This window comes from Coenobita brevimanus, chromosome 21 (genome assembly GCF_032717465.1).
Source record: "Coenobita brevimanus isolate Jiangsu-jjx chromosome 21, ASM3271746v2, whole genome shotgun sequence".
In the NCBI taxonomy this organism is placed as follows: Eukaryota; Metazoa; Arthropoda; class Malacostraca; order Decapoda; family Coenobitidae; genus Coenobita; species Coenobita brevimanus.
The window spans coordinates 814,858-830,265 of record NC_136974.1 but is presented as its reverse complement, the minus strand read 5'-3'; the positions used below and the strand labels follow the sequence as shown (position 1 = coordinate 830,265).

General features: G+C 42.5%; 1 protein-coding gene across 1 annotated transcript; it reads left to right on the top strand.

Annotated features, from left to right (window-relative positions):
• Positions 1-3,512: 3,512 nt before the first annotated feature.
• On the top strand, positions 3,513-15,408 carry LOC145392048 (schlafen-like protein 2). Its single transcript, XM_080266505.1, has 6 exons — positions 3,513-3,682; positions 6,027-6,119; positions 8,249-8,390; positions 9,844-9,933; positions 12,366-12,527; positions 15,197-15,408. Exons 1-6 carry the CDS (start codon positions 3,513-3,515, stop codon positions 15,365-15,367), a joined length of 828 nt encoding a protein of 275 aa, XP_080122631.1. The 3' UTR covers positions 15,368-15,408.

The following is a 15,408-nucleotide window of genomic DNA, read 5'->3' as shown; positions in this document are numbered from 1 at the left end:
GTCTGAGCCGTACCCGCAACACACGAGAAAATTATCGCCCACAGGAGTGGAAGGGAAGAGGAAAAAGGTCCATTATTTCATCCCAGCTAACGCCAGACAATTTTATTCAGCTGAGTGAGTCATAAGGAGCCTGGGAGTGTTGCGTGAATGCTAAGGTTTTCTCTACGTGCCTTGCATGTCTGTGGTAGGTTATGTGCGTCCACCATCCACTCACTCGATGTAGCGCTACCTTCAAGTGACTATACAATGAGTGCATGTCAAATGGTTTCTATCCCAGATATCATTCACTACGCTAGATGGTAATCACATAAAGACGTCTGGTGGTCTAGTGGGGTTAGGCGCTCCGACCAGATGAGGACATTAGAGTTTACGCCCCCCAAATGGCTGAGTGTTATTGCTCTTAATATATACCACTCTGGGGCCAGCAACTACACTCTTCACTCTAACTTGGCCTAAAACTGTTGTCTCTTCATCTTGAATGCTGAGTCATAAGAGATTAACCCAAGAACACAGCGCAAGTCACGAGAAAGTGCTAAGGAAAACATGAAGAGTCGCATTACTGTCTTTTTCTGTCATTAAACTACAGGAAATAAGCTGAAGTTGAACGAAAATATGGGCCAGGTACGTTAAGGTGAAAGATCTGTAGTCACCCTTGCCTTAAATGTTCGGATTAGGTAGCCTAGCCCCGGCCCCCTACGCTACTTATGGTGAAATAACTGACTGGATAACAGATGAATGGGTTGTATGCGTTTGTCTCGCTTCACGCAACAATAATAATTTCGCGCTATCCTACCACGCGGCTCAGGCAAACGACATTCGCCTCTACGTACTGACCACTTAGAGGCTGATACTGACTTCTGTCACTTACATAACCATCCACTTAATCCACTTAGCAATAATAACGGTGAAGTAATCCTCGCCATGTCCATAACAAGGCACTGTATAAAAAAAAAAAAAACACTTATAATTTGGCCAACTATAGTTAACTGATGACTTTGAGCGCTAATGAATTCTTTAGAACTAGCCCTTTTCAGGAACAGTAATTATCACCCATCATCATCCAATCCTACATTGCCCCATGAGGAGCGTTGGAGCCCGGGCTAGGCAGTTGGTCCCGACATTTAAGATGAGAGTGAAGCAGTAATTATTATTATTATTATTATTATTATTATTATTATTATTATACGCTACAAGATATTACGTGATAATTTAACGGTCGTGTTGTTAAGTGGCTTTGGAGATTTGGTAATAGTCGTTTATTCTGCATATTATAAAACAAATAATCTCTTATATGCTCTGATACAAACTTCTTTTGTTGTCTATGCATTCTGTATACCTTTACAACAATAAATATTTCAATCAGTCAATCAAATCACAAACAGGGGCATGCTACAGTCCAGTGGCACATCCTTTCAGTTGCATTCGTCGCAACAAGTGTTAATCTGTGGTTACAAGTTATCATCAGACTCTACAGTATAGTGACCGACTGACTGAAATACTTGTTGTTGAAATGATCCCATTATCCGTGAATAACCGAATGTGACTATTGTTGAAAAAGTATTGAAAGATATTAAATTTTTGTTACAACTCAACATTCAAGATGGGGAAATGGCAATTTTAGGCCAAGTGTCAGTCAGAAAAGTATAGAAAACCTTCTAAGCTGACGCAAAATATGACCTCAAACTATATAACTTCCTTACCTTAGGCGGAACTACACACCCTCTGTCTCTGACGTCCTCGGTCCCACTGTGACATAACCAACGCACCATACTGTCACTTTCACGTCCGCTTTCTCTCTCCACCTGACGCTATCCGTTTATTAAACAGCCTTTCCTTTATACGCACGGGTATAGTTGCAACGTTCTTTTTATGATCGTGCCGCGAACTCTCCACTGTTTCCGTACCATGTTTTGTGGTAAATGAGCTTTGTGAATCGATAGAGCCTATTGCAGTGTTGTTGCTCAGTTAAATCATTTGGCCAATGGGCCGTGTCCGGTTAAGGAGGCTTCTAGCACCTCTTCCTCACGAGGTTATTCCCGTATTCTTTTGTACGTTATTTAGGCAGTCTGTATAGATATTAAAGACATACATCCTACGAGAGAACGATAAGATGCAGTGTGCAAATTAAATAGCTATGGAAAACGTGCTGGGCTGTCGAGAATATGGGCTAAGTTGTAGAGCGAACCTAAACCATAGTAATACAGGAATGGTAGTCTGTTTATAAACTCACCTAAACCTATTACTAAAGCTGCATTTTCTTGCTGCCATTTTCCAAGATCTGAGTGGCCACAATCGGTCACAGCTTGCAGTTTTCTGAGAGGGGATTTGTGGTGAAATTCTTGACCAATCAAACTGGCTGCACGCAACTGCGATTTTAGCAATCTTTACCTCAGAAAGCAAGTAATAAGGTAAAGTTAATATAACAAAATCGATTTATGACTGGCGATGGGTTAAGTAAATGGTTATAGACCTGTTTTGCTATACCGTTGCTCCTACAAACTGATAAGCGTTATCGAGGTAAACAATCCAGCGTGGTGGCGTGACGAAGGTGGATGCTACCTTGTTCACTGATTGGCAAAGAGATAATTCAAGGGTAAATTAAGGTCAGTATGAAGAAATACTGATATCTTTATTGTTTAAATCTCTTGGTTAGGTATAGGTGAGATTAGTTTTGCAACCAAAATCAGTCCGCCGATATGTAAGGCCTCCATGTAAGACCACTATGGGTACAACATCAGTTAAGTAAAAACAGCGATAAAAGGGGACGTTTTTCCGTATTGACCGGCATGGCGGTGGATCAGGATGACAGAGAATAAGGATGGTGATGGATCAAGCAGTGGCAGATCAGGATGGTTGTGGATCAAACAGAGGCTGATCAGGGTGGTGGTGGATCAGACATTAGCAGATTACGATGATGGTGGATCAAGCAGTGGCATATCAGGATAGTGGTGGGTTGGGAAGGTGCACCATGGTGGCTCAGGATGGTAATGGATCAGTTGGTAGATCAGGATGGTGGCAAATCAGTTATTAGTGTTGAAGACAGCAGACTTTCAAGCTGGATCTTTTCACCCTCACCTCATGTATTTGAAATACTAACCATAAAATTGCCAGTAAATGATCCTTCCATCAAGTGGTGTTACTTCAGTGGATAGTATAGCACTCCAGACACCAGCAATTATTGGTGCAGTAATTGAGTAGTTCAGGCTGAAGTTCAAGAACACGTATAGGTAATGTATAATTTCAGTGTAAGAATACTGTGGTCTCATTATGAGAGCATCTCACTCAACAAATTGATAGGTAGTTATTGTTGCTGTTGTTGAGTAACTCTGGTCTGTCTGGCAGAACAAGCCTAATAACCACAGGCAAGCAACTGCTCCTGCAAGTCTACCCCATAATAACCATTTGTAAAGCATGCTGTTGCTCGTTGTAGATAGAATGGACAAGATAACATTGTATTGTTTCATCTATGAATTATTTCACTGTATGAACACCCTGCCCTCCACACCCCCAGGATGGATGTGGTTCCTGAAGAAAGACACTATGTTGTGGGTGAGGTGGTGCAGTATGAGGAGGATCAGTGTCATGAGTTTAAGGGACACCGCTGCATTTCTGTCCACGACATCAGCAACATATGCCTTGGAGGTGATGGTTCGAGAGAACGCTCCAGGAATGCTGTGTCCAAGTAATGTACAGTAATTTCACTGTTATGCTGTTATCAACCGATTAGCTTCCAGGGTTCCTGTGTGAGGGATTGTGCTGGAAGGGTACTAAGTGTACTGCCCTCTGCCTATTGACTCATAGTCGTGAAGCTCATACGTCCCAACCCCTGGGCTCCCTTCTGCATTAACCTTTGACAATGCCCAGTTCTGTCCTACACCGAGGGCGCTGGATGCAAGTGGGTTAAAATTTCTTATCTTTCACCATTATTTTCTCTATTACAGAGCAAAAGAAAATCTCACCTTTCTCCCTTCAGTTGTTTTAGCTGATAAAAAGTGGTAAAAGTGAAATGAAAGCAGTGAAAAGTGAATATGAGGAAAAGGTAGTGGAGTTAGTGTCAGTAAACTGATGGAATTAATTCATCATCATCGTCATCATCATCATCATCATCATCATCATCATCATCATCATCATCTAATCCTGTCTTTCCCCATGAGGAGCATAGGAGCCTGGGGCTAGGCAAGTTGGTCATGACATTTAAGACGAGAGTGACCAGCCTCATTCATCCCTGAGTGGCATTATGAGAGCAATAAACTTCAACCACCCCATGGATACAAACCTGCACCGACTCAATCCGATTGGAGTGCCTTAATTACCCACTAATCCACCAGGAGCCATAGTTTGGTTATATGGTTACCACCCAGCATAGTGAATGGTTTCCTGGTGCACAGGAAACCATTTGGCTTGTTACTCAGTGTAGAGTCACCCACAGGCAGAAGGAAGAGGAAAGATTGAAGGGAAGGAAGACAGAAGAGGAAGGAAGGATGGAAGAAAGGGAAGGGCAGACACCTGAGAGCAGCACTACATTGAGTAAGTGGACGATGAGCACCCCCATCTACCTTTTATAGAATGAATTAATAAAATATATTCAGAGCATACAAACAGTACTTGATTAAGAATGCTAAAAGCTTGAATGGTTGCACAAGAGTGTTAGGTACAAAGATAGGGACAACATAGTGAGATGTGGAAGTAGAAGAAACTGGAAGAAAAAAAAAATGGATGGAGGTCATGCAAGAAAAGAACTTGGATAGTATACGGGGGGAATATTGTATATACTGGTGCCTTGGGTAATGCCATTTTGTTGTGTGAATACAGCAGACCTTGAAGTTTTACAGTTCCTTTATTCTGTACTACAATCTTATATTGAACAGCAAACTGCTAGTATCATGTGGGCGCACTACTGTACCTGAGGGTCCACTGTACTGTGAACAAGAATTTTATAAGAGAGTAGAGAAGAGAAGGAAGGTTGTTGTATTTTTTGTTGTTGCTGATCAACCCCAACCTGTCTGTCTGAGCAGACCCGTCAACAGAATTCAAACAACCACCTGTGCAGAAGTGTCCTGTGAAGTGAAGCAATGTTCCCTTGTGATTGACAGTGCCTCACTGTGCAGAGGCTTAGTTCCTGGATGGATGCTGCATTTATGCTTCTCCATCCAGTTAACAGGGGTACCATAGCAGGCTTCACTTCACCCTGTAATTTGGGTATCACCCAGCCTTGTAAATGGTTTTCTGGGTTGCAGGAAACCATTACGCTTGTCTCTCAATGAAGAGTCATCTGAAGTGCAATGACAGGAAGGAAAGGGAGAAATAGAAAGAGATGAGGGCAGACACAGAGACATAATGAGAAAGGGGAAGGAAGAAGTAGGCACCACTACATTGGGTGGATATGGTCACCACCACCTAGAGAAAGAAGGTACAGTAAATACTCGAAAGAATAAGAAGAAAAATGAATGACAATTTCTTTGTCAAAAGGAAACTGTCAGAAAGAGGTGAAGAAGTGTAGTAAAAAATTGGTAGAAAAAATGGGAAAATGTAAGGAGTGAAAATGGAAGAATGATTACAAATGGAAGCAAAGTAAGGAGTTAATGAAAGGGTTCCTAACAACTAGATGAATGAATATGAGGAGAGCATAGTGGTAGTGAATAGATTGCATTGTTTGGATGGTTTACAAAGAAGTAATTGGTGCATATAACTGTGCCAGTGTGAAGGATGAAAAATGCTGTAAAAAACTGAAGAATGCGGACATAAGTTGTGAATGATGTACTGCACTGATTATGCAGAAATATTCTGCCGTAATAGACAGAGTGCAATGAACTGTTTGTGAGAAAGATGCTAAAAACTCAAATGAGAGTATAGTAGTTGTATCACTGAAGTGGCAGAAGACTGAGACTGTGCCATACCAAATAAACTTGAATTTAGTCTTATTATTGCATTTTCAAAGCCTGTCTATCAATCTGTCTGTAGTAAATACTATAATACTGTATATAAAATAGCTACCTAGCACACTGATATTATTTTTCATTTTACAGTTCAATATGTGCGATGCTGAACTCTGGTCAAGGTGGCACCATCTACCTTGGGATAAATGACGATGGGATGGTGCGAGGCTTGGCTCTCACCAGGTGCGTGGCTACATTATGTTTGATGTTACACAAATATATCCAACCTGAGGGCATCTTTTTAAAGCTGAGTCAAAAGTGCCAGGCAGTAGTGATAATACAATATAATTTATCCAACTGAAGGGGTTATGTATAAATTTTGTTAGATACGTTTATGGGTATGTTTTGGAAGGAGGTAAAGAAAGTAAGGCAGTGTGAAAGGGGAAATAGTAGGGGAGTGAAAGATAGGAATAATAGATTGTTGGTGGAGAAGAGAGAGAAATTGAGGAGATGGAAGGAGCACTTTGAGGATTTGTTGAATGTAGAGAGTGAGAGCAGTGTGAGTATAAGTGGTTGGGGAATGGCTGGGAGAAGAAGAGATGAGAGGAGGGAGGAAGAGATCAGTAGGTCGGAAGTAGTGGAAGCGATGAAGAAGATTAAGCTGGGAAAGGCCCCAGGAATTGATGGAGTGTGTGGTGAAATGCTTAGGTATGGGGGTGAGGTTGTTGTGGAGTGGATATGGAAGTTGTGTAGATTGGCTTGGGAAGAGGGAAGGGTTCCAGAGGACTGGAAATCAGGTATAATTGTTCCTCTGTACAAAGGAAAAGGGGAGAGAGAAGTATGTGGTAACCATAGGGGTATCTGCCTTCTTAGTGTGACTGGTAAAATATATGGTAGAATACTCATTGATAGGGTTAGGCATATGACAGGGGAGCTAGTTGGAGAAGAACAAGGGGGATTTAGGAAGGGAAAAGGGTGTGTAGATCAGATATTTGTTCTAAGATGCTTAGTGGAGAAGTATCTAGAGAAGGGAAGGAAAGTGTATGCTGCCTTCATGGACCTGGAGAAAGCTTATGACAGAATAGATAGGCAAGGTATGTGGAAGGTATTAAGAATATATGGAGTGGAGGGGAAATTGTTGAGTGCTGTGAAGAGTATGTACGAGGGAACTAGGGCTACGGTGCGAGTGGATGGTGAGCTGAGTGAGTTCTTTGATCTCAGTGTGGGACTGAAACAGGGGTGTGTGATGTCTCCATGGCTGTTTAATATATATATGGATGGGGTTGTAAAGGAGGTGCAAGGTAGGGCAGTGGATGTGGGGGTTGCCCTAATGAATGAGGGTGAGATTTGGAAGCTTCCGGTGTTGCTGTATGCTGATGATACAGTATTGTTGAGTGAAGATGAATGGGAGTTGCAAGGTTTGGTGAATGAATTTGGGACAGTGTGTAGGAGGAGGAAGCTGAAAGTTAATGTAAACAAAAGTAAAGTTATGGTGTTTGAGAGGAATGAAGTCACAGAGTGTGCAGTGAGGTTGGATGGTGAGGATATGGAGAATGTGAGTGCATTCAAGTACTTGGGTAGTGTGATGAGTAAGGATGGAACTTTGGGGGATGAAGTACATGAAAGGGTACAGCAGGGAAGAAAGGTTGTTGGTACACTGAAAGCAGTGATGAGAAATAGGGAGGTGAGTATGGAAGTTAAGAAGTCACTGCATGATAGTATTGTGATCCCTACCCTGACGTATGGAAGCAAGGCGTGGACCTTGCAAGAGGGGAACAAGTCAAGAGTGAGAGCAGTGGGAATGAGTTACTTGAGAGGAGCATGTGGAGTGACGTGGAGGGACAGGTTGACGAATGAAGAAGTGAAGGAACGTTATGGGGTAGATGTGGATGTGGTTGAAAAGATTAGGAGAAATACACAGGTGGTTTGGACATGTGGAGAGAATGGAGAATGAAAGACTGACTAAGAGGGTGTATGTAGGTGAGGTGGAGGGAGGGAGAGGGAGGGGTAGACCGAGGATGAGGTGGAGGGATGGAGTTGAGAGGTATATGAGGGAGGGGGGGGTGAGTTGGAGGGAGGGGAGTCAAATGGTGGGTGACAGAGTGACTTGGAGGCGTTTTGTCTGCGGCCACCCTTTGCGGGATTAGGGCGTCGGGCTATAGATAGATAGATAGAAAATTACAGTACATGATTATGAGGGAAATATTGTATTGCCTTAATATATGAATTATTGCCATTTGTTTTCATTTTAATAATTTAATCTGAAGAAAAGAAAATTGAACCTATAGTATAATCTTGTATTTATTTTGTACCATATAATTCATTTGAAACCTCATCTATAATACTTTTATTTCACATACCATATTTGCCAGGTACCAGAAGGACCACATAGAAGCATCTGTGGAATGGACTGTCAGCAGATTCACACCACCCGTGCCAGAATCACGCTACTCTATCAACTTTGTTCCAGTGCTAACCTCACACACCTCAAGGCATCCTACCCAGCCACCACAAGTGTAGGTTCCTTAGATACACAATAAACTGATGTGTAATCATTATCATCATTTGTTCCACCAGCCAGACTTCCTTTTGTCACTGAAGGATAGGGTAAGGTCAGATCCAGAAACAAGAAAGAGAAGATTGCCTACGGGTGACTCTACACTCCCTCTTCTCTCCTTTTTTCCTCCCTTCCTTCCTCTTCCTTCTGTCTATAAGTGACTCTACACTGAGTGAGAAGCCAAATGGTTTCCTGTGCACCAGGAAACCATTTACTTACGGGTGGTACCCGTATAACCAAATTATGGCACCTGGTGGTTTAGTGGGTAATTAAAGCACTCCAACTGGATTGAGCCTGTGTAGGTTTGTATCCAAAAGATGGTTTGGGTTTATTGCTCACATAATGCCACTCAGGGATGAGTGAGGCTGATCACTCATCTTAAATGTCAGGACCAACTTGCCCAGCCCTGGGCTGCTACTCTTTTCATGGGGCAACACAGGATTAGATGATGATGATGATGATACACTGTACATGTCTGGATAGATAGATAGACTTGACATCTGAGGAAGCCATGGACAAAACTCGCAAAAAAAAAGTAATACTGTAATGACATAAATGAACACTCAGGGACTGCAGCAGCCACTTTCATCAGCTGGTGTGAGGAATGAATACTTGACTTTCCCCAGTGACCTTAACCTGTGACTGATGGTTCTCGTAATAGAATCCCTTTCTTTTTGCATTAACCTGCACCCTTCCACAAAGTATAGGGTAAATCAGATAAAAATGATGGAAGTTGACCTTTCTATGTGATGCTGACCCTTAACATATTGCTCTTAGTAACAATAGGTCAACCTCTTTGGTGATTTTCATTGTAGCTACCAAACTCTATGCAAATCAGACCAAAACTGTTTTAGTTGTTTTGTTCACACAGACACATGGGTTGAACATTGATCTTGCTGTGACCATGATCTTTGTGCTCAAAACTTAATCTTTTTGTTCTTGCCTGAACCTTAACCCTTCCACCAATTCATCTCTTTTTCTCTTCAGTAGCACATCATATTGAAAGTCTCGCAACAGTCATTGCTCTGCTGTTGTCTCCATTTACTTTCAGACCACATCACTATCATATAAAAATGTAGCACAGCACTGAATTGACATTGGTGCAGTACATCACAGTGCCTGTGTTGGAGTATGCACTATAGTGAGTTAACATGACCTAACCCCTTTCACTCCAGGTGGCTTCCTAGTTGTACTGGTCAGACTGGAGGGTAGATTTGACTTGCAGTCAGGGAAGTTCATTCCTACCTCAAAGCCAAGACTTACCAAATTTCATTACCGCAGCTTAGTATCCAGGTTATGGGAGTGTTGCAGATTCATCAGATGAAAGCAAATCAACTATTGCATATACAGTAATGATACATTAGTGTATATGATACCTGCCTTACGGTTTAAAAATTGCTTCTCAGAAAGGTGGACAGCAGTCGCCGCAGTGAGCCCCACCATGTTGCTCAGCCGCAGTATTGCTGGTGTGACCACGATGCAGTTGCACAGCTCAACCTGGTAGGTCTATCATATTGCAAACCTCAGGGCCTGTATTCTGTGCCACTTAGGAGGCTTTCCAGCATCTCCATCATAGCTGTTATATAAGTCATCCAGGGTTTGTCACAGATTTCATACACAGGAGACTTGAATGTATTAACATGCCATATGCAGAAATAAAGTGGTAATGAAGAGGCAGTGTACTAGGGAGCCTTCTTAGCTGATGAAAATACGAGTTGAGGAATCCTAGGCAGTCTTCTGTAGCCACTGGAGTAACTATGTGTATGTGTGCCCTTCAGACCCATGGGTTTGTCTTCAGCTGACTGAACCTGTTTGTCACCAGCCAGAATAAGATTATTAAGTACAAGGTCCAAATGGGATTATACTGTAGGATCTGTGTGTCTGCAAGGGCTTGGTGAACAAGAGATGTTAGGATTCAAAATAATGAATATTATACCGTACTGCAGTTCATAACTGATGGGAAAAATAGGGTATAGTAAGGGTACCAAGATTTTTCCTACCTTTAACCTATTTCCTGTATGCTGACAAAAGTTGCAAGCACTGTACCAATATTGTTGCATAGAGAATAATTGATAACTGTACAGTAATATCAGTAACAATAATGTGTGGAACACTGAAAAGGAAATACAGTAGGTGGACCTGCCCTCCATCTCCTCACTTGAAATAGTGATACTTTCAGGTGACTTTACACCATTTCAGTGGTTTCCAGTCTTAATTGCACCACATTTGTATGCTGTGATTATCACCCAGGTTTGCCATAGACTGAGATTTTTCACTTGTATTTGGGATGTGACCAGGAGCAGCATTTACTGTAGCACTAATATAGTGTAGGATGCCAGATAGCTGAATTGATTACTAGCAGGTTGGTAAGAAGAGTTTTGCACGTACAGTATTTGCCATGTTAGATTGAACATTGTAAATTTACGTATGACGTGGCAGGGGTCACTGCTATAATATATGCCAGACCCTGCTAGCGGCAGAGGCCAGATCACCGTGACATTAGTCTCTGGGTCACTCATCATAACCAGGAGAGAACTGAGTCAGACTAGAGCCCTGAGTCCAGCAGTCTTTCCTGTGTCTGACTGGATGCTAGACAGTGTTTCTCAGGAATTTGGGTCATATTCACAAAGATTTTTTTTTTTTTTTTTTTTTACATATACTGTACTGTACTGTGTGGTTGAAGATTGATCGTAAATACAAAGTCGTTTTCGTAACTGGCCACTTTAGGGTCATAGGCACTTTTTTTGCCTTTTTCAGCCAAGAGCCTCCAAGGGAATGGAAATAAACAGCATGATTGTTCATGTTAACATACTGATGCATCATGCATCTATCTATCTATCTGTCTATTGCCAGATGCCTTAATCCCGTAAGGGATGGCCACAAACAAATTGCCTCCATGTTGCCCTGTCCCCTGCCATTTCAGTGCCCTGCTCCCAGCTTACACCCCCTTCTCTCATATACCTCTCCACTCCATCTCATCCTCGGCCTCCCCCTCCCTCTCCTCCCCTCCACCTCACTCATGTACACTCCTCATCAGTCTCCCACTCTCCATCCTCTCCACATGGCCAAACCACCTCAGTGTGTTTCTTCTAATACTTCCTATCACATCCACATCATGCATCACCTGTTATGACATTTTTCAGAAAGTTTTCATCAGTGTTTGAACTGTCAAACAGCTCCTAACTGAGTGTGACATGGTTCCCTCTTGCTGATCTGTCAGCAGATGTTTCACAGATTTTGTGGCAGCATGATATATCTTCAGTTTTTCGGTTACAATCATGTGGCTTGAACCTTTACAGATGCCTACTTCTTCGGAAACTTCACAGACAGTCAGGAGACGATTTTCACAGATCACAGCATGCACTTTCTCAACATGATTGTTGTCTGTCGATGTGGGAGGTCGTCCAGATTCGAGATTGTCTTCAGCGGATGTTCATTCCAATTTGAACCACTGGAACCACTTGTGATATTGTGTACAGCTCAAACAATCCTCCCCATAAGCCTGTTGCAACATTTGAAAAATCTCCATAAAATTTTTTTTTTTTTTTTAATTTGAAACAGAATTTCATGCAAACGTGTCACTTATCAAGATCCTTCATCGTTCAGCTTGCAGGAAATCACCAAGTGCTTTAGACACACATTCACTCAAGCATGTGTACCTTGATGACTAAGTGACATAGCGTGATGCAGCTAGTGTTAGATTAAAGCTCAAAGAAACCACTACACAGCACTTCCATCGCAATTGCGGTACACCAGCTAGTTGGTGTGCTATTTAAAAAGTTTTGGTTCATTTTGGGCAGACCTCATATATTGTTTTATGCATCTCTTGTAACTCTAGCGGATGTTTATGCATCTCTTGTAACTCTAGCGGATGTCCACAAAGCCCTCAAGTATATACCAGTAATAATGTAGCATCAATAATTTTTTCACAGGGTAAAACTGCAGATCTTTATGTGGTGGAGATTCATATTCGGCCATGGGACCAACACCAAATGCCTTGTAGTTCTCAAAGGCCTGCCTCTCCCCCTGTGCCTACCCTGCACCTCAATGAAGCCAACATTTGTTACATCAGACAAACTTGCCGCCAGCCAGCTGTGAGTAAATCATACAGTTACTCCTCTACAAACAAATTTTTGAGTTTCAACCTTTCTGAGATAAGAACTGTTTTGAGAAGGATAATTTGTATTTACTGGGTTCTTTATTCATTGATATCTATAGATTACCTTACACAGTGCACATTCATATTAAGAATGTACTTGGAGCAGTGTAAAGGTATAGATGGGGACAGATGCCAAGATGCTCGTAGCCTTGGTGCCCTTCTGTATCATAGACCTTTGAATGTGTGATGGATTCTTCAGTCACTGTCCTGGGATACAAAGCCATTTCATTATCCAGGTTACTGGTTGCATCTCCTAGGACCTAGGTGTTGCCCTGGGTCTCATTTTATCTTCCAATATGGATGTACACCTGAGTTGCTTGATGCCCACTGCCTGGACCAGGATTTGTACCCTGACGCCAATAGGCCATTACTTTTGCAGTCAGCGATGTTGAACACTCATCTTCTCTGGCTGTGATTTATGTGTATCGGACTTTGGATGTTAATGAATTTCTACTTACGAGCTTTTCCACTCGCAGACCAGCTCGTGGAACCAATTAAGTTCATAAGTAGGGAAGCAACTATGCTATAGTTTGTTGTTTATTATGCCCTTGTGCAGTTTTGAATTAACCTTTTAGGTATAGTGGTGCCCTTTCTGTATTATTCTTGCTATCTTCAAACAGATTTGTTCAGTTTAGAAGAGAGGAATCTGAGTGTGAAATGGAGGGAGAGTAAGAAATTGTTTTGGAAGGAGGTAAAGAAAGTAAGGCAGTGTGAAAGGGGAAATAGTAGGGGAGTGAAAGATAGGAATAATAGATTGTTGGTGGAGAAGAGAGAAATTGAGGAGATGGAAGGAGCACTTTGAGGATTTGTTGAATATAGAGAGTGAGAGCAGTGTAAGTATAAGTGGGTGGGGAATGGCTGGGAGAAGAAGAGATGAGAGGAGGGAGGGAGAGATCAGTAGGGCGGAAGTAGTGGAAGCGATGAAGAAGATTAAGCTGGGAAAGGCCCCAGGAATTGATGGAGTGTGTGGTGAAATGTTTAGGTATGGGGGTGAGATTGTTTTGGAGTGGATATGGAAGTTGTGTAGATTGGCTTGGGAAGAGGGAAGGGTTCCAGAGGACTGGAAATCAGGTATAATTGTTCCTCTGTACAAAGGAAAAGGGGAGAGAGAAGTATGTGGTAACCATAGGGGTATTTGCCTTCTTAGCGTGACTGGTAAAATATATGGTAGAATACTCATTGATAGGGTTATGCATATGACAGAGGAGCTAGTTGGAGAAGAACAAGGGGGATTTAGGAAGGGAAAAGGGTGTGTAGATCAGATATTTGTTCTAAGATGTTTAGTGGAGAATTATCTAGAGAAGGGAAGGAAAGTGTATGCTGCCTTCATGGACTTGGAGAAAGCTTATGACAGAATAGATAGGCAAGGTATGTGGAAGGTATTAAGAATATATGGAGTGGAGGGGAAATTGTTGAGTGCTGTGAGGAGTATGTACGAGGGAGCTAGGGCTATGGTGCGAGTGGATGGTGAGCTGAGTGAGTTCTTTGATCTCAATGTGGGACTGAAACAGGGGTGTGTGATGTCTCCATGGCTGTTTAATATATACATGGATGGGGTTGTAAAGGAGGTGCAAGGTAGGGCAGTGGATGTGGGGCTGGCCCTAATGAATGAGGGTGAGATTTGGAAGCTTCCTGTGTTGCTGTTTGCTGATGATACAGTATTGTTGAGTGAAGATGAATGGGAGTTGCAAGGTTTGGTGAATGAATTTGGGACAGTGTGTAGGAGGAGGAAGCTGAAAGTTAATGTAAACAAAAGTAAAGTTATGGTGTTTGAGAGGAATGAAGTCACAGAGTGTGCAGTGAGGTTGGATGGTGAGGATATGGAGAATGTGAGTGCATTCAAGTACTTGGGTAGTGTGATGAGTAAGGATGGAACTTTGGGGGATGAAGTACGTGAAAGGGTACAGCAGGGAAGGAAGGTTGTTGGTACACTGAAAGCAGTAATGAGAAATAGGGAGGTGAGTATGGAAGTTAAGAAGTCACTGCATGATGGTATTGTGAGCCCTACCCTGACGTATGGAAGCGAGGCGTGGACCTTGCAAGAGGGGAACAAGTCAAGAGTGAGAGCAGTGGGAATGAGTTACTTGAGCATGTGGAGTGACGTGGAGGGACAGGTTGACGAATGAAGAAGTGAAGGAATGTTGTGGGGTAGATGTGGATGTGATTGAGAAGATTGGGAGAAATACAGTACACTGAGGTGGTTTGGACATGTGAAGAGAATGGAGAATGAAAGACTGACTAAGAGGGTGTATGTAGGTGAGGTGGAGGGAGGGAGAGGGAGGGGTAGACCGAGGATGAGGTGGAGGGATGGAGTTGAGAGGTATATGAGGGAGGGAGGGGGTGAGTTGGGGGGAGGGTAGTCAAATGGTGGGTGACAGAGTGACTTGGAGGCGTTTTGTCTGCGGCCACCCTTTGCGGGATTAGGGCGTCGGGCTATAGATAGATAGATAGATAGAAGAGACATATTGATTAACACTATTTTACTGAGTCAACTATTTCAGTAATAAAATAGTATAAATATGCAATGTGCAGAATTAATTGCTAAGGAAAAGGTGCCACAAAGCCTCCTGCACCAGTTAGAATATGACCCTTTGTGCCACACAGCTGTGCCTGGATGATGTAAGGCGATTATTGGTGCACCGAGTCAGTGAGCACTACAGACTCAAGATAGCTGCACTCCAGCACCAGGCCAGGGTGCTTAGACAGCTGGCTATGGCACATGGGGTTCAGTTGGTACAAGATGACAATACCAGACCAGCTGCAGTGGATAAGTGAGTGTGGGATGGTTTGGAAGTGAGGATTTTTGTCTGAAGGCT

Coding starts and splice junctions, on each gene's coding strand:
- LOC145392048 (XM_080266505.1), top strand. CDS start 3,513: ATGGATGTGGTTCCTGAAGAAAGACACTATGTTGTGGGTGAGGTGGTG. Junction 6,120..8,248: donor CGAGGCTTGGCTCTCACCAG/GTGCGTGGCTAC, acceptor CATATTTGCCAG/GTACCAGAAGGACCACATAG. Junction 9,934..12,365: donor CAGTTGCACAGCTCAACCTG/GTAGGTCTATCA, acceptor ATTTTTTCACAG/GGTAAAACTGCAGATCTTTA.